Genomic DNA, 19,320 nt, shown 5'->3' with positions numbered 1-19,320 from the left:
TTACCTTGCCTCTGTGGCATGCTGCTCGTGTTCCCCCAGATCGCTCTTTGGGGGATTGCAGGTTCCACCGCTCAGTAATGAAGCTCGTATGTGCACGTAGTGTGCTGTGCATCAAAGAGCAATTAAACACCAGCTTTCTCCCATTAAGCAAAATCCTCATCTTTGTTCTGCGCTCCTCAAACTCTGCCCTCTTGAGCATCCCTGATTATATTCGCTCAACCATTGGTGGCCGTGCCTTCAGTTGCCTGGGCCCCAAGTTCTAGAACTCCCTCCCTAAACCTTCACCTCTCCTCCTCTCTTTCCTCATTTAAGACTCTCCTTTGACCAAGATTTTGGTCTTCTGCCGTAATTTCTTATGTGGCTCGGTGTCAAATTTATTTGTTTTGTCTTAAAACACTCCTGCCTTTGGACGTTTTACTACGTTAAAGGTGCTATATAAATACAAGTTGTTAGTGAAGTTGCTCATTGTTTTTCTCTCCCCTGACATTGCAGGCAGTACCTTTTCTAATGTAATAAGAGGTGCAGGAATATGGATCATTCTGTGCACCTGGAATATGTAAAGTCAAACAATGAAGTTGTCATGGTCTTAATAAATAACTGGAAATAACAAGCACCAATTTCCGAATTGCTGATCACTACTGTCATTGAGAACTACTTGCTTTACTTGAGCAATTCTCAGTTTGGCAAAATTACAGAGCAGCTTTTGGGTCTGTTAAAATGTGTTACATTGAATATGGGCATCGCTGGCAAGGCCAGCATTTCCTGCCCATCCCTAATTGCCTTTGAGAAGGTGGTGAGCCATTTTCTTGAACCGCTGCAGTCCTTATGGTGAAGGTGCTCCCACAGTGCTGTTGGGGAGGGAGTTCCAGGATTTGCTACATAATAATAGGCTTGCCAGCAAAATTGAAGCCCATGGAATAAAAGGGATGGTGGCAGCATGGATAAGAAATTGGCTAAGTGACAGAAAACCGAGTGTAGTGGTGAACGGTTGTTTTTCGGACTGGAGGAAGGTATACAGTGGTATTCCCCAGGAGTCGGTACTGGGACTACTGCTTTTCCTGATATAGGTTAATGACTTGGATGTGGGTGTACAGGGCACAATTTTTTAAAAATTGGCAGATGACAAAAAACTTGGAAGTATAGTGAACAGTGAGGAGGATAGTGATAGACTTCAAGAGGACATAGACAGGCTGGTGAAATGGGTGGACGTGGCAGATGAAATTTAACGCATAAAAGTGTAAACTGATATATTTTGGTAGAACGAATGAGGAGAGGCAATATAAACTAAAGGGTACAATTCTAAAGGAGGTGCATAACTGGCGGTGTATGTGCACAAATCGTTGAAGGTGGCAGGGCAGGTTGAGTGGTTTAAAAAAGGTTGCGGGATCCTGGGCTTCATGAATAGAGGCACAGAGTACAAAAGCGTGGAAATTATGATGAAACTGTATAAAACACTGGTTCAGCCTCAACTGGAGTATTGTGTCCAATTCTGGGCACTGCACTTTAGGAAGGATGTGAGGGCCTTAGGGTGCAGAGAAGATTTAAAAGAATGATTCCAGGGATGAGGGACTTCAGTTACGTGAATAGACTGGAGAAGCTGGGGTTGTTCTCCTTGGAGCAGAGAAGGTTGAGGGGATATTACATAGAGGTGTTCATAATCATGAGTCTGGACAGAGTAGATAGAGAGAAACTTCCCATTGGCGGAAGAACATAAGAATTAGGAACAGGAGTAGCCCATCTAGCCCCTCGAGCCTGCTCTGCCATTCAAAAAGATCATGGCTGATCTGGCCGTGGACTCAGCTCCACTTACCCGCCCGTTCCCCAGAACCCTTAATTCCATTATTGGCTAAAAATCTATCTATCTGTGATTTGAATACATTCAATGAGTTAGCCTCAACTGCTTCCTTGGGCAGAGAATTGCACAGATTCACAACCCTCTGGGTGAAGAAATTCCTTCTCAACTCGGTTTTAAATTGGCTTCCCCGTATTTTGAGGCTGTGCTCCTAGTTCTAGTCTTCCCGACCAGTGGACACAACCTCTCTGCCTCTATCTTGTCTATCCCTTTCATTATTTTGAATGTTTCTATAAGATCACCCCTCATCCTTCTGAACTCCAACGAGTAAAGAATCAGTCTATTCAATCTATCATCATAAGGTAACCCCCTCATACTGGAATCAGCCTAGTGAATCGACTCTGTACCCCCTCCAAGGCGAGTATATCCTTCCTTAACTGCCACTCAGTACTCCAGGTGCGGCCTCACCAGTACCCTGTACAGTTGCATCAGGACCTCCCTGCTTTTGTACTCCATCCCCCTCGCAATGAAGGCCAACATTCCATTCGCCTTCCTGATTATCTGCTGCACCTGCAAACTAACTTTTTGGGATTCATGCACAAGAACCCCCAGGTCCCTCTGCACCGCAGCATGTTGTAATTACTCCCCATTCAAATAATATTCCCTTTTACTGTTTTTTTTTTTTCCCCCAAGGTGGATGACCTCACACTTTCCGACATTGTATTCCATCTGCCAAACCTTAGCCCATTCGCTTAACCTATCTAAATCTCTTTGCAGCCTCTCTGTGTCCTCCACACAACCCGCTTTCCCACTAATCTTTGTGTCATCTGCAAATTTTGTTACACTGCACTCTGTCCCCTCTTCCAGGTCATCTATGTATATTGTAAACAGTTGTGGTCCCAGCACCGATCCCTGTGGCACACCACTAACCACCGATTTGCAACCCGAAAAGGACCCATTTATCCCGACTCTCTGCTTTCTGTTAGCCAGCCAATTCTCTATCCATGCTAATACATTTCCTCTGACTCCGCGTACCTTTATCTTCTGCAGTAACCTTTTGTGTGGCACCTTATCGAATGCCTTTTGGAAATCTAAATACACCACATCCATCAGTACACCTCTATCCACCATGCTCGTTATATCCTCAAGGAATTCCAGTAAATTAGTTAAACATGATTTCCCCTTCATGAATCCATGTTGCGTCTGCTTGATTGCACTATTCCTATCTAGATGTCCCGCTATTTCATCCTTAATGATAGCTTCAAGCATTTTCCCCACTACAGATGTTAAACTAATTGGCCTATAGTTACCTGCCTTTTGTCTGCCCCCTTTTTTTAAAAGAGAGGCGTTACATTAGCTGCTTTCCAATCCGCTGGTACCTCCCCAGAGTCCAGAGAATTTTGGTAGCTTATAACGAATGCATCTGCTAAAACTTCCGCCATCTCTTTTAATACCCTGGGATGCATTTCATCAGGACCAGGGGACTTGTCTACCTTCAGTCCCATTAGCCTGTCCAGCACTATCTCCCTAGTGATAGTGATTGTCTCAAGGTCCTCCCTTCCCACATCCCCGTGACCAGCAATTTTTGGCATGGTTTTTGTGTCTTCCACTGTGAAGACCGAAGCAAAATAATTGTTTAAGTCTCGGCCATTTCCATATTTCCCATTATTAAATCCCCCTTCTCATCTTCTAAGGGACCAACATTTACTTTAGTCACTCTCTTCCGTTTTATATCGGTAAAAGCTTTTACTATCTGTTTTTATGTTTTGCGCAAGTTTACTTTCGTAATCTATCTTTCCTTTCTTTATTGCTTTCTTAGTCATTCTTTGCTGGGTCGAGAGGACTCCGATTTAAGGTGATTGGCAAAAACACCAAAGGTGATATAAGAAAAAACGTTTTTACATGGCGAGTGGTTAGGATCTAGAATGCACTGCCTGAAAGGATGGTGGAGGCAGATTCAATTGTGGCTTTCAAAGGGGAGTTAGATAAGTACCTGAAAAAAACATTTGCAGAGCTATGGGGAAAGGGCAGAGTCGTGGGGCTAGCTGAAGCGCTCTTGTGGAAAGCGGGCTCAATGGGCCGAATGGCGCCTTCTGTGCTGTAACCATTCTATGAATCAATGATTTTGACTCCATGACGATGAAGGAGCGACGGCAAATTTCCAAATTAGGCTGAATGTGTGGCTGGCAAATGTTGGTGGTCCCATGCGACAGCTACCTTTGTCCTTCCAGGCAGTAGAGGTCGTGTTTTTGGGAGATACTGTCGAAGAAGCCTTGGAGAGTTGCTGAAGTGCATCCTATAGATAGAACACACTGCAGCCATGATCATCATAGGCGGTCCCTCGAATGAGGATGACTTGCTTCCACGTGAGTTCTCGGATGTTTCAACGAAGGACCCGATGTTCCAGTCCTGGACTCCAATTGAGGGGGTGGAAGATGCCTGTGTGCGGATTTTTTTAACGTGTAGTGATCGTTGCACACCAGCCACCACACAGGTGTGACAAAGCTAGGCCTTTATCCAATGGCAAGGGTTAACCAGGACAGCTGAAGACCTGCTCTGCTGCATGGACCTATCGCAGTGTGGGCTGGCCTGTGCTGCCCTGGGCCCTCGGCTCTTCTGGGCCCCGTACCCTCATTCACCGCACTTCCGCCACGATCCCTCACCGCTCCTCCACCACAAAAACACTCGCCGCACCTCCGCCACGATCTCCCACCGCAGCAAACATTCGCCGAACCTCCATCACGATCAGCCACGATCCCTCATCACTCGTCGCAAGTCTGCCATGACCTTCATTCTTCTCTGCTGTACCAGGGCCCCGCTGATGCTCCTTACCATACTCCAAACGGCGACCTGGGTCCCGATGACGTCGCCCATCTCGAAGCCGTCGCACATTTGTGTTGGCTCGCGCTGGAAGCTGCAGTGGCATGCTCCAGCTCTTTTTATAGCCCCGACTTGCGGAGATGCTTTCCATGGGGTGCAGCTATGTTGATGAGCAACAGAGGTTTTGCTGAATTGGCACAAAAGATTGAGGGAACTCGGTACATTTCCTTAACCCTCTGCGCTGAAAATTGGCACTTCATTATTTCAGCACAACATTCAAGCTGTGGTACGCCAGTGGTGGAGGGAGTGAATGTTTATGGTGTTGGATAGCCTGCTGATCGGACCTTTTTTGTCCAGCATTGAGAATCTGTATTAGCGTTTGTTAATATTATACACGTAGAGTTTTTCAGAGCTGAGGTGAACATTTGCAGAATTTATTTGTGGCAGATTCCAATTCAACACTGAGAAATTGTTGCCCTTTAGTGAAGGGAGTGCAGTGACAGTGGATCGCCACTAGAGGTGGTTGGAGTTTACACAGCGCAGTTGTGCCATCTGTCGGTAATGAAAAGGTGCTGTGTACAGTGTCGGATTGGCAGGCTTGATTGTGTAAGATGTATTTTACTGCAGTTGCTTTATTTGCTGACTGGCTGAACTAGCATTACAGGTCGTGTGAATTTGCTGTGAATCCAACTAACTGAAAAACTTTGAATTCAGTTTAAACCGAATCGCTGTCAAGTTCCCACTTTGACTGTTTTCCTTCACTAGCTGCCTGCAAAGCATGCAGACTTTGCGTGACAGGTACTACACAAGTGTGTGTTGTTGACTCCCTCCTCCAAGATGAAGATGGGCCTAAATGATCTTCCTGAGCAAGCGTCTTGGCAGGAGACCTACCCTGGTTTGCTCACAACTGTTGCTCTCTTTACCGAAAGTTAGAATTTCTCCACTTGCCCAAGGGTGGTGGAAACAGATTCAATAGTAGCCTTCAAAAGAGAATTGGATAACTACTTCAAGGTGAAAAAACTGCAGGGATATACGGAAAGAGCAGGAAAGTGGGACTGAGTGGATTGCTCTTCGAAAGAGCTGGTGCAGACTCGATGGGCCGAATGGCCGCCTGCTGTGCTGAACTATTCTATGGTTCTAGAAAAAATAAAACTTCTTTACCCAACTTCTTCCATCCACAAAGAGCACCGTTCTTTAACAGGAGCAGACACAATGATTAACCCAGGTGCTTCAGTAGCCTTGTAAACTCATCTCTGTTGATCCAACTCCCTTGCTGTGACGGTTTTAGCAGTCTGCTTTGGTGCCGATCTCAGACATGTGAAATAGTTGGCACTTTGACATTCTGACTGCCTTTCCTTGTATTGGTGACACTTTAAAGAGTGATGGATGCCTTCAAATCATGTACATAAACGTTTAACATTTCATTCATTTTAATGTTTTTCTTTAAATGGGTGGGGGGGGGGGGATGGTGTGGATGAAGGAGACCACTCCAAGTGCCAGGATACGCCTTCAGCGCACAAGGTACTCGTGGTTTGTCTTCACTGATGGATGATTCTGTGTTACAGAGCTACCCTGGGACCAGCCTGCAGAGAGTTGCCAGGAGTACTGCGATTGGAATGAGAAGAAATTATACCTGACCCCATGGAAAAAGATCGATCCTGTCCCACTGAGTAAGAAACTGATACGGGATTGGCTTCTTGACCAGTCCAGCATTGAGGGGTAACTCTGGGCAAATTTACCAAGGGGAGGAATCGCTGCCATAATTGGGTGTTGGCCGTGGCTCAGTGGGTAACACTCTCACCTCTGAGTCAGGAAGGTCAAGTCCCATTCCAGAGACCTGGGCACATAATCTAGACTGACACTTCAGTACAGTACTGAGGGCATGCTGCACTGTTGGAAGTGCAGTCTGTTTTACTATCTAATTGGTGGGGCAGACCCAAGGGACTGAATGGCGTACTCTGTTCCTGAGAGGAACTGTGACACTATTAGTATTAAGGTAGCTAGAACGGAGTACAGATAGCAGACCAACTCACAAAGTGAATGGAATGATAGCAGGCTTGTGCCAGCAACACACTAATGGATAAGGTGCTTAATGTACAGAGTTACAAGCTTGATTTATTTTAGGGGTTGAGATGACTTCATAAACCACAAGTGCAGCCATTATTCCTCTGAGTTTTTCCCCAACACTCTAACTTCTGCATGCTGGGGGATGAGCATGGTCGGCCTCCAGGACCTTGCCTAAGCTCAGAGAATGAGGCAGGCTATTCAAAGGCAGTGGGCATCACTGAATCCTGTCCTTGCCCGATTCCAGCACTGGTATTGGCAGTAGAGAGTAACTGTTTCTCCTCTTCCTTCCCCCTACCCCACCACCAAACCTGGGGGTGCTGAGGCCAGTTGTGCCACCCTGGATGAGTTTAGCCTGCTCAGACTGAGAATGAAACTTGAGTCCTTTCTGGTAATTCATTTAAACCGTTTGAGCCAACTACAGCTTCAATGGCATGTGATGCTCTTAAACTCTGCTGTTAACAGCAATGTAACTTGTTCCAAGTATTTACTGTGTGTATTATGCAATAATTAGACCCGTTTTAGATTAAGGGGAAAAAGAAACTCAGGTGACATCCTAAAGTACGTCACAGCCAACGAATGGCTTTTGAAGTGTTGTCATTGTTTTTGTGGGCTAGCCCAGCAACCAAATTGTGCACGGCAAGATCCCACAAATTGTAGAGATAAATGCCCAGTTAATCTGTTTTTAGTGGTGTTGGTTGAAGGTAAATGTTGGCCAGGACGTCGGGAGAGCTTCCCTGCTCTTGGAACAGTGTCGTGGAATCTTTCACACACCGAGGCCCTGCCTGCCATTTCACGCAGTAACGTCTCATCCAAAAGATGGCACCCACAACGCTGCAGCGCTTCCTCAGCACTGCACTCGGGTCATTCTAGATTATGTGCTCAAGTCTCTGGAGTGGGACTTAAACCTATGACCTGACTCCAGCAAGAATACTGGCACTAAGCCACAGCTTTGATCTGAAGTTGATACTTGCCATATGTCAGAGTTGTGGTTTATAATTAGCACGTGGCGTTTTCCAATAATTGACTGCAGATTATTCTTGCTAACCTGGTAGTAATGACAGCAATCGTTTATTATAGTGCTAAGCCAAAATAAATACATGTGACCGATGGGGCAGACCTGTCAAAGTCTTTCAGGCACCCACACCATTGCTTGGGCTTGTTCCTTGGAAACCCCACGAGCAGCCGTGGATAACTGACGACGCGCAAAGATCATTGATTATCGAAGATTAAGTGGTGACCTAATTGAGGTGCTTAAGGTGATGAAAGGAGTTGATTGGGTAGAAAGAGAGAAAGTATTTCCTCTGGTTGGGGACTCCTGAACTTCTTCATGCACAGGGTAGTGGAAATCTGCAACTCTTTCCACTAAAGGGGTTGGGGGTCAATTAAACATTTAAAAACTGAGATTGATTGATTTTTGTTAGGTCAGGGGCCAAGGCGAGTAAACCAAGTTTAAAAATTGATCTAATTAAATGTGGAAGGCTCGATGGGCTGGATGCCCCACTCCTGTTCCTATGTACTTACTGCATTTTCTTGTCTGCTTAGTACAGCTAGGGCACATTCTCATCCTGTTTGTAAGCTAACTTCTAATGTTATGAAGCTTGAGTGTTTTACGCTGAACTGTAATGGCAGGTACCTTGCTACAGATGGAGAGGGTCTGGTTGGAGACCATTACACCTTGTCGGTGTTGGCTGTGGCTCAGTGGTAGCACACTTGCCTCAGAGTCAGAAGGTTGTGGATTCAAGTCCCACTCCAGAGACCTGAGCGCACAAATCTAGGCTGACACTTCAGTGCAGCGCTGAGGGATTGCTGCACTGTTGGAGGTGCCGTCCTTCAGATGAGACGTTAAACTGAGGCCCCGTCTGCTCTCTCGGTTGGATGGATGTTAAAGGTCCCATGGCAATATTTCGCATTAGAGTAGGGAAGTTATCCCCGGTGTCCTGGCCAATATTTATCCCTCAGTCAACATAACAAAACAGATTTTCTGGTCATTATAACATTGCTGTTTGTGGGAGTTTGCTGTGCCCAAATTGGCTGCAGCATTTCCTACATTACAACAGTGACTACACTTCAAAAGTGCGTCATTGGCTGTAAAGTGCTTTGAGACATCCGTTGAGTTGTGAAAGTACATCAACAGCACAGTGTAACTCATTGCAATTAAGACTTTCTAGCACTGCCTGCTGTCTGATTGTCTGGTTTGTGCAGGTCTGCTGAACAAGATTCTCATGGAAGGTCCAAAGAGCAGAGCCACCATTTCGGACATTAAAAAGGACAGGTGGTTCATTAACCAATTTAAAAGGGGTAAGTTCATTTAATGCAGCAATTGTGTCCAAAAACTTTCATTGAATCTACCTCGCATCCAGTTTAGGCAATGTAGATAATAAATTCCTTTTTATAATGCTTAACTGAGACAATATTGGTGCATTAGTTTGTCTGGGAAATGAATGCATCATTTGAGAATCTAGCCAAGGCCACCCCCCTCTTCCTGTTAGTATTTGGGGATCTGAAAAAGTCCTGCTCTTCTGGCTTCTGAATTGCAGTATGTGCAGGAATTGATGCAATGTTCTCATCCCCTACCCTACTGTCTGTTTTATGCACGGACTGTTTCTGAGAGAGTGCTTCATGTCACTCTGATCTGTACCTGAATTCTCCTTCAGTAAACCACAGTAGGAACGACTTTTCTCTAATTCCTTCCACTTCCGCAGCTGCATTTTGTGAAAATTAAAGTAAAAAATCTGGAAATCTGAAATTGAAATTCACAGCAGGTCAGTCAGCATCTAAAGAGGTTAATGTTTCAAGTGTCTTGACAAAAATGTTAAACTTTACTGTCCAGCTCTGACAGAGCAGCCACTTAGTGAGGGACCTTGGGCTCTTGTCCCAGCTCTCCCGCCTCCAAACAATCCACATCGGAAATCTTATTCTCTTGTTCCTTTCTCTCTCTCCCAAATGTTGACGGACCCATTGTGTGTTCCCAGAATGTTATGCATTAGTGTAGCTGGGAATTTTTGAAGAGATGCTTAAATTCAATTGGGAGTGAGAAAGATGGTGGGGTCTTGGTTGGAGATTGCACTGGTGTTTCTGCTGACTGGGGAAAGTGGGAATAACTCAGTGACTGGTTTGTCTTGGGAAAGAATTGCTTTACTAGTATCCTGAAACGGGTAGTGTGCTCAGCTGTTGTACTCCTCCACTGTAGGTTGGGTTGCATTCGTGTTGTGCTCTTTGAGAGGGGTGGGGGAAGGGGAAACATTCCTCTAGTTTCCTACTGTCCAATAAGAACAGTCATTCTCACTTTGAACACTTGATGCTTTTTGCCTCTTAATCCAACTGTTCCAAACATTTAGCACTTGTGCACTTTTTAAAAAAAAAAACCTCTACCCCAATATCAGTTCCGCAACTATTTCTCACTAATTTAAATTATATGGCCTTGGTCCTATTTTCATACATTAAATTGGAGTGCTACTCTGGTTCTATCCTATCTGTAGCATTTAATACTTTATATCCCTAATAAGGTCCTCCTTCTTAACCATGTGCTTTCTAGACTGCAGCATTTAAACTTCTGTATCTATCATAGCTTATCCCCATTGTGATTAGGATTGTTCTTCCTGCACACACTCCACTGCTTGGATATGTTTTCATGGCACAGTGACCTTTTTGTTATGACACCTTTTGGCTCGCACTCAATTTTTTTTCTCTCTTCCCTGTGTTGCAGGTGTGAAGAGAACTCGCTTGTCCTCTGGGAGCCCCAATGATTCTCTGGGACCTTTCTCCAAACACATTCATTCTAACGTGGATCTGTCCCCTGTCAGTGGGGTGCCGTGGAGGTAAATGCATGTGCAAATCCTGCACTGTTGATATCAGAGATTGCACATTTGGACAAATGCCTCTTGCAAAAAACCCAATTCTTTTATGAATGGCTTGATGGAATGTGTTAGCCTTCACAGTCCTGTGAGTGACAGGGCAGAAATGTTGAGCGACTGCTCCTGTAATTAGGAAGGCAAATGGAATGTTACATAAGAACATAAGAAATAGGAACAGGAGTAGGCCATACGGCCCCTCGAGCCTGCTCCGCCATTCAATAAGATCATGACTGATCTGATCATGGATTTAGCTCCACTTCCCTGCCTACTCCCCATAACTCCTTACCCCTTATCATTTAAGAAACTATCTGTTTTTGTTTAAATTTATTCAATGTCCCAGCTTCCACAGCTCTGAGGCAGCGAATTCCACAGATTTACAACCCTCCTGAAAGGAGAAACTTTTCCTCATCTCTGTTTTAAATGGGCGGCCCCTTATTCTAAGATTATGCCCTCTAGTTCTAGTCTTCCCTATCAGTGGAAACATCCTCTCTGCATCCACCCTTGTCAAGCTCCCTCATAATCTTATACGTTTTGATACGATCACCTTTCATTCTTCTGAATTCCAATAAGTAGAGGCCCAACCTACTCGACCTTTCCTCGTAAGTCAACCCCTCATCCCTGGAATCAACCTAGTGAACCTTCTCTGAACTGCCTCCAAAGCAACTATATCCTTTCGTAAATATGGAAACCAAAACTGCACACAGTATTCCAAGTGTGACCTCGCCAATACCCGGTATAGCTGTAGCAAGACTTCCCTGCTTTTATACTCCATCCCCTTTGCAATAAAGGCCAAGATTCCATTGGCCTTCCTGATCTCTTGCTGTACCTGCATACTATCCTTTTGTGCTTTTGTGTTTCATGCACAAGTACCCCCAGGTCCCGCTGTACTACAGTACTTTGCAATCTTTCTCCATTTAAATAATAACTTGCTCTTTGATTTTTTTTTCTGCCAAAGTACATGACCTCACACTTTCCAACATTATACTGCATCTGCCAAATTTTTTCCCACTCACTTAGCCTGTCTGTCCTTTTGTAGATTTTTTGTGTCCTCCTCACACATTGTTTTTCCTCCCATCTTTGTATCGTCAGCAAACTTGGCTGCGTTACACTCAGTCCTTTCTTCCAAGTCGTTTATATAGATTGTAAATAGTTCGGGTCCCAGCACTAATCTCTGCGGCACCCCACTAATTATTGGTTGCCAACCAATGAACCATTTATCCCGACTCTCTGTTTTCTGTTAGACAATCTTCTATCCATGCTAATGTATTTTTATCTTGAACTTTTTTATCTTTACCGTGAGCTTTTATCTTGTGCAGTAAATTTTTATGTGGCACCTTGTCAAATGCCTTCTGAAATGCCACTGGTTCCCCTTTATCTACCCTGTTCGTTACATCCTCATAGAATTCCAGCAAATTTGTCAAACATGACTTCCCCTTGATAAATCCAGGCTGACTCTCCATGTTGGCCCTTATTGTAAGGGAGATGGAGTATAAAAGTAGGGAAATCGTGCTACAACTGTTGGTGGGACCACACCTGGAGTACTGCGTATAGTTTTGGCCTCCTTATTTAAGGAGGGATATATTTACATTGGAGGCAGTTCAGAGAAGGTCCACGAGGTTGATTCCTGAGATGAAGGGATTGTCTTAAGAAAGGTTGAGCAGGTTGGCCTATACTCATTGAATTTTAGAAGAATGAGAGGTGATCTTATTGAAACATGAGATTCTGAGGGGGCTTGACAGGGTAGATGCAGAGAGGATGTTTCCCCTCATGGGAGAATCTAGAACTAGGGGGCATAGTTTTAGAATAAGGGGTTGCCCATTTAAAACGGAAATGAGGAGGAATTTCTTCTGAGGGTTGTGAATCTTTGGAATTCTCTACCCCAGAGAGCTGTTGAGGCTGGGTCATTGAATATACTTAAGGTGGCGATAGACAGATTTTTGAATGATAATGGAGTCAAGGGTTATGGGGAGCGGGCAAGGAAGTGGAGTTGAGGCCAACATCAGATCAGCCATGATCTTATTTAGGGGCCAAATGGCCTACTCCTGCTCCTATTTCTTTTGTTCTTGCACTACCCTAAACTAAAAAAATAAGTCAGTGAGAATTCGATTTCAAAACACGTCCATATGATGCCTGACTGACCCCTCGATTCAAGGCGGATGGTTTACATGCGTCTTGACTTGTGTGGCTTGCATGGAGAGCTGGGCCAAGTGTCCGGGGCTCTCGCTCAATCAACAACAACAACTTATATTTATATAGCGCCTTTAACATAGTGAAATGTCCCAGGACGCTTCACAGGAGTATTACGAGATATAAATTTGACACCGAGCTTTATAAATAGAAATTGGCGCAGGTGACCAAAAGCTTGGTCAAAGAGGTAGGTTTTAAAGGAGTGTCTTGAATGAGGGAAGAGAGGCAGAGAGGTTTAAGCAGGGAGTTCCAGAGTTTGGGGCCGTGGCAACAGAAGGCACGACCACTGACGGTTGAGCGATTACATTCATGGATGCTGAGGAGCGCAGAATTAGAGGAGCGCAGACATCGCAGGGGTTGTGTGGCTGGAGGAGATTTTAGAGTCAGAGGGGTGAAGTTATGCAGGGATTTGAAAATAAGAATTCCCTGTGTTCAAAATAAACCATACAGCACTCTTGGGGCTGGGAAAGTGCCCACACAACAGGCCTATTAATGTAGACCTCGCTGGATTGGGATACATGCTGCTGTTCCTGTATAGACGCGATTGCGTAGGATGTGACTAGGTAATTCGGCCCATCCCAATTTATCCCGCTTCCTTTCTGTTTCTTTTTCTCAGCTGCCTTAAGTATGTCCCTAATGTTTTTAACTAGTAGTCTTTGAACAGATTAAAACATTTATTACTTTTTTGCGAAAACACCTTTTTTTAATATCTGTCTTAAAATTTACATCCATTAATTTATATTTACCCCTTTTCATGGATTAATTTGTAGTAATCTGGCCTCACCTTAACATTTAATATTTGAGGTTCATCCCCTTTCTAGACTGTAGAGTTTGCATTTCTCCAATGTTTCCACATAGCTGGGCATCTTTACTTTTGGTTGAAAGAAAGAACTTACATTTATAAAGTGGCTTTCACGACCTTGGGAAGTCGCAAAATGCTTTACAGCCAGTGAAGTACTTTCGAAGTGTAGTTGTGTTGTAATGTAGGAAAGGCAGCAGCCAATTTTCCCACAGCAAGCTCCTATAAACAGCACTGCGATAATCCGTTTTAGGGATAAATATTAGCCTGATCATCATTGGGAGCGCTCCTCTGCTCTTCAAAATAGTGCCATGAGATCTTTTACGTCCACCTGAGGCGCCAGATGGCGCATCGCTTTAACATCTCATCCAAAAGACAGCATCTCTGACAATGCAGCACTCCTTTAGTACTGCTCTGGTAGTGCCAGCCTAGATTTTGTGCTCAAGTCTCTGGAGCGGGACTTGAACCCACCACCTCTAACTCTCTGAGGTGAGAGTGCTGCCATTGATTGTTGCTCATCTCTGCTCCCTCTTCAGTATTTATAAATGCTCGACATGGTGTGGTGACCAGAATTGAACTCTGTTCTCCAACCGTGTCTGCATTGTAAAGCCTCAGCTTGCAATCTGAGGAGAGATTGAGTAGACTTGGCCTATGTATCTAGAGTTTAGAAGAATAAGATTTGATCTCATTGAAACATACAAAATTCTTACAGGGCTTGACCAGGTCGATGCAGGGAGGATGTTTCCTCTGGCCAGGGGTCACAGTCTTAGAATAAGGGGTCGGACATTTAGGACTGAGCTGAGGAGAAACTTCTTCACTCAGAGGGTGGTGAATCTTTGAAATTCTCTACTCCAGAGGGCTGTGAAGGCACAGTCTGAGTATATTCAAGACAGAGATCGATAGATTTTTGAATATTAAGGGAATCTAGGGATATGGGGACAGTGCAAGAAAGTGGAGTTAAGATAGAAGTTAAGCCATGATATTGAATGGTGGAGCAGGCTCAAGGGGTCAAATGGCCGACTCCTGCTCTTAATTCTTGTGTTCTTATTTAATATGTTTGTATCTGATCTAACACACCACCTTCCACACTCAGCAATTTGCATATGTTCCCATCCAAAACATTTAACCAGAAATGTCTTCCTGCTGTACTTTCTAAATTTCAGTCTGTGTTTTCTACCAATTGTGATCCGTTTAATGTATTCTAGTGAGGATCAAACCAGGTACTCGAGCTCCCAGCCCGAGCCTCGGACGGCTGTGTCATCATGGGATTCCAATCACTCCAGTATTGATAATCTCGTACAGGGCATCAGCTTCTCCCAGCCTATCTGCACAGATCACATGCTTGTCGGCAGCCAATTGCAAAGCACACCTGGATCATCACAGGTAAGCTGATTCATTTACTAAGGTGTACCAAGGGATACAAGGCTGCACTTGTGATTTAGGAAGTCATCTAAACCCCTCAACAACAACCTTCCTTTTATTTAGCGCCTTTAACATAGTAAAACGTTCCAAGGCACTTCACAGGAGAGTTATGAGACTAAATTTGACGCCGAATCACATATTGGGTCAGGTGAGCAAAAGCTTGGTCAAAGATGTAGGTTTTAAGGAGTGGCTTTAAAAGAGGCAGAGGTTTCTAAGAGAGAATTCCAGAACTTAGGGCCTCGGAAGCTGAAGGCATGGTTGCCAATGGTAGAACAATGAAAATCAGTGATTTACAAGAGGCCAGAATTGGAAGAGCACAGAGATCTCGGAGTTTTGTAGGGATGGAGAAGGTTACAGAGATCGGGTTCAGGGCAGAAGTCATAGAGACAATAAATGAGAGTTTTCCATTGGCTTTGTAGATAGGGGCATTGTCTCATGTGATGTTGAGCCATAAAGACCAGAAGATCCCAAATTTGATCCCTGGTATTTGTTGAGTTATAGAATGATACAGCACAGAAGAAGACCATTCGGCCCATCATGCTTGTGCCAGCTCTTTAGTAGAGCGATCCAATTCAACCCATAGCCCTGTAATTATTTTCCCTTCAAATATTTATCCAATTCTCTTGGAATATTACTATTAAATCTGCTTCTACCACCCTTTCAGGCAGTACATTCCAGATCACAACAACTTTCTATTTAAAAAAAAATGTTTCCTCATGTCGCCTCTGGTTCTTTTGCCAATCATCTTAAAACTCTGTCCTCTGGTCACCAACCTGTCTGCCATTGGAAATAGTTTCTCCTTATTTACTTGTATCAAAGCCCTTCATGGTTTTGAACACCTCTATCAAATCTCTTAACCTTCCCTGCTGTAAGGAGAACAACCCAGTTTCTCCAGAATTGGACATAGCACTCCAGCTGAGGCCTAACCAGTGTTTTACAAAGGTTTCGCATAACCTCCTTGCTTTTGTGCATTCTTTCTCTATTAATAAAGCCCAGGATCCCATAAGCTTTTATAATAGCCTCCTCAACTTGTCCTCCCACCTTCAAAGATTTTTGTACATACATGTCCATTCTTGCACCCCCTTTAAAATTGTACCATTTAGTTCACATTGTCTCTCCTAATTCTTCCTAACAAAATATCACTTCACACTTCTATGTTAAATTTCATCTGTGATGTGATTGCTCATTTTACCGGTCTGTCTATGTCCTCATGAATCTGTTACTGTCTTCATTGTTTACTACATTTCTGAGTTTGCAAACTTTGAAATGTACTGTATACCCAAGTCCAGGTCATTAATATATATCAAAATGAGCAGTAGTCCTACTATCAACCCCTGAAGAACACTACTGTATATTTCCCTCCAGTCTGAAAAACAACTGTTCACCATCTCTGCTTTCTGTCTCTTAGTTAATTTTGTATCCATACTGCCCACTGCCCTTTTAATCCCATGGGCTTCAGTTTTGCTAACGTTTATTATGTGGTACTTTATCAAACGCCTTTTGAAAGTCCATATACACATCAACCGCACTACTTTCATACACCTTCTCCGTTACTTCATCAAAGAACGCGATCAAGTTAGTCAAACACAATTTGCCTTTAACAAATCTGTGCTGCCTTTCATTTTTTAGCCCATACTTTTTCCTAATGCCAATTAATTTGTCGTGGATTGTTGTCTCTAGTAGTTTTCCCACCACCGACGTTGGCCTGACTAGCCTGCAGTTGGCAGGTTTATTCCTCTTCCCCCTTTTTAAACAAGTGTAACATTTGCAATCCTCCAGTCCTTGGGCACCACCCCATATCCAAGGAGACTTGGAAGATTGTGACCAGAGACTCTGCAATTTCCACCCATACTTTCCTCAGTAACCTAGGATGCATCCCATCCAGACCAGGTGACTTTTCTACTTTGAAGACTGCAAACCTCTATCTATTTTATCCTATCCCATATCACTACTGCCTCCTCCTTTACTGCTACACTGGCAACATCCTCTTCTCCAGTGAAAGGATGCAAAGTACTCATTTAGTACCTCAGCCATGCCTCTTGTCTCCACAAGATGACCCCCTTTTGGTCCCTAATTGGCTCCACCCTTCCTTTGATTAGCCGTTTATTATTTTTGTTTATAAAAGACTTTTGGCTTCCCTTTTATGTTAACTGCTCACCTATTCTCATACTCTCTGCCCCTCTTACTCCCTTCTTTAGATCTGTTACTTTTTGTATTCAGCTTGGTTCTCTGCTGTATTATGGACCTTACATTTGTCTTAAACCTCCTTTTAACCTCTATATCCTTGGGTATCCAGGGAGCTCTAGCTTTGGATACCCTTCCTTTCCACCTCCACCTCTACTGTACCCGAACCATCTGCTTGTTGAAGGCCTCTCGTTCAGTGACTGTTTTGCCTTCCAATTTTTGATTCCATTCCACCTGTGCCAGATCCCTTTTCAACCCACTGAAGTTGGCTCTCCTCCAGTTAAATATTTTTACACTTTTTTTTTTTTTCCTTGTCCTTCCCCATAACTATTCTAAACCTAATGATATTGTGATCACTGTTCCCCAACTGCTCTCCCACTGAAACATGCTCCTCTTGCCCCACTTCATTCCCCAGAACGAGATCCAGCACTGCTTCCTTTCGCATTGGGTTGAAAATACACTGGTCAAGAAAGTTCTCGCATACACATTTCAGGAATTCCTCCCCCTCTCTGCCCTTTACACTGTTGTACTATTAGGATGATTGAAATCCCCCATTATCATTGCTCTAGTTCTTGCATCTTTTTGTCATGTGCTTACAAATTTGTTCCTCTATCTCCTTCCCATTATTTGGTTGTCTCATGTATACACCCAACAGTGTAATGGCTCCTCTATTCCTTTTTTTAGCCAATAGTTTCTGTCTTTGACCCCTCAATTACATCATTCCTCTCCCATATAAATTGTTTTTGAGCAATATTGTCATCCCTCTTTTTTTTTATTGTTCCTGAATACCTTGTAGCCAGGAATATTAAGTTCCTAATCCTGCCCTTCTTTGAGTTATTGCCACTATATCAAAGTCCCACATGGCAACTTGTGCCTGCAGCTCACTAACCCTATTTATCACGCTCCATGCATTTACACACACGTCAAATTAGTTTAAATCCTACCTCACAGCTGTAATTAACCTTCCCACAAGGACTTCGGCTCCAGCTCTGCTGAGGTCAACCCATCTACCTTGAACAGGTCTCCTGCCCCAGAGCCAAAGCCCCAGGAATCTGAAGTTCCCCCTCCTGCATCATTTCTCCAGCCACGTGTTACCCTGTCTTATCCCACTGTTCCTATGCTTGCCTCAACCTAGGCAGCAGCAGGGGCAGCAATTGGTCTTTGTGCTCCTGGCTATGGAGAAGGAAAATGAGCCGGGTTTCTGCTCCTGATCGCCCTCCCGTGATTACCTGGTGAGGGCAGGAGCAGGCGCCGCCCGTTGCGGAAGAGCCTACAGTGAAGAATGGCCACTTCAGCAAGGTGTCTGAGAGCTGTCTCTATCCCTGGAGACTGTCCCAGCAAGATTGAGCCATCCAGAAAGGAGCAGCAGAGAAGCACTTGATGTACGAGAATGAAAGAAGGGTGAGGGACTTCAGTTATGTGGGGAGACGAGAGAAGCTGGGGTTATTCACCTTGGAGCAGAAATTATGAGTGGTTTTAATAGAGTAAATAAGGAGAAACTTTCCACTGGCAGGGATGGTCGATAATCAAATGACAGACTTTAGATAATTGGCGGGAGGGGAGGAGAATTTTTTTAATATAGCAAGTTGTTTGATCTGTAACGCAATGCCTGAAAGGGTGGTGGAAGCAGATTTAATAGAAACTTTCAAAAGGGAATTGGATATATTGTTGATGAGGAAAAATTTGCAGGGCTATGTGGAAAGAGCAGGGGAGTGGGAGCAAATTGAATCGTTCTTTCAAAGAGCCGGCACAGGCATGATGGGCTGAATGGCCTCCTGCGCTGTATGTTTCTATGACTGCTCCTGTGACATTGCACGCTGTTCAGCACTGGTGTCCTAACTGAGTGGTGACTGTCTGATTGATTCACTAAACACAATCTGGTAAGTTTAAATTATCCTACTGTTGTTGTATACTTGTGCTGCAGAATACTTCTGAGTGGCTGTTGGCTCACTTGCTGCCACAGTGATCGACTGTTCCCGGCTGTGCTGTTGTAGGAAGTGCAATAGACATGATTATGTTACAGTAGACCAACTGGTTTCCCTGTGAGAGATGGACCGCAGTCTGCTTTACGTGGGGGTAAACGTCAGAGGTTAAGGAAGTTGATGAATATCAACTGATCCCCTTTCACGGGATTATTTCTGTTAAATTTTGGAATGTAAATATTGACATTTAAACTATGTTCAAAACTTAGACAC

General features: G+C 44.1%; 1 protein-coding gene across 2 annotated transcripts in view; it reads left to right on the top strand.

Annotated features, from left to right (window-relative positions):
- chek1 (checkpoint kinase 1) overlaps positions 1-19,320 on the top strand; it is a 41,874-nt gene that overhangs the window by 12,572 nt on the left and 9,982 nt on the right. For both annotated transcript variants that reach the window (XM_070894318.1, XM_070894319.1), the window contains exons 7-10: positions 6,178-6,282; positions 8,882-8,977; positions 10,386-10,497; positions 14,725-14,902. In XM_070894318.1, coding sequence (XP_070750419.1) covers positions 6,178-6,282; positions 8,882-8,977; positions 10,386-10,497; positions 14,725-14,902 — 491 coding nt within the window. The remainder of the gene's footprint in view (positions 1-6,177; positions 6,283-8,881; positions 8,978-10,385; positions 10,498-14,724; positions 14,903-19,320) is intronic.

This window comes from Pristiophorus japonicus, chromosome 11, assembly GCF_044704955.1.
Source record: "Pristiophorus japonicus isolate sPriJap1 chromosome 11, sPriJap1.hap1, whole genome shotgun sequence".
NCBI lineage: Eukaryota > Metazoa > Chordata > Chondrichthyes > Pristiophoridae > Pristiophorus > Pristiophorus japonicus.
This window is presented reverse-complemented; position numbering and strand designations above follow the sequence as displayed.